Source organism: Haliaeetus leucocephalus, unplaced genomic scaffold (genome assembly GCF_000737465.1).
Source record: "Haliaeetus leucocephalus isolate CR32 unplaced genomic scaffold, Haliaeetus_leucocephalus-4.0 Scaffold372, whole genome shotgun sequence".
NCBI classification, from domain to species: Eukaryota; Metazoa; Chordata; class Aves; order Accipitriformes; family Accipitridae; genus Haliaeetus; species Haliaeetus leucocephalus.
Genome location: NW_010972808.1, coordinates 31,508 through 31,711, shown reverse-complemented (window position 1 = coordinate 31,711; position 204 = coordinate 31,508). Strand labels below are relative to the sequence as shown.

Here is a 204-nt window from a genome sequence, read left to right as displayed (position 1 = left end):
AAATCACCAGCATGTGCTCGGCCAGCCAGCCCTCGTCGCGCGCCAGGCGGGAAGCGATGCGAAGGGCGAAACATTTTTTCCCCAAGAGGGAATTTCCTCCGTATCCGCTCCCGAAGGAAACGATCCGTCGTTGGTCGGGGAGGTGGGCCACCAGCGTCCGCGCGGGGTCGCAGGGCCACTGGCTAACGAGGGGCTCTGGAAAAA

The 204-nt window shown here is 63.2% G+C and overlaps 1 protein-coding gene across 1 annotated transcript in view; it reads right to left on the bottom strand.

The window, feature by feature from the left end:
• Positions 1 to 204, bottom strand: part of LOC104835263 (phosphoenolpyruvate carboxykinase [GTP], mitochondrial-like) — a 9,761-nt gene that overhangs the window by 4,389 nt on the left and 5,168 nt on the right. The window contains exon 5 of the mRNA XM_010573151.1: positions 1 to 195. Coding sequence (XP_010571453.1) covers positions 1 to 195 — 195 coding nt within the window. The remainder of the gene's footprint in view (positions 196 to 204) is intronic.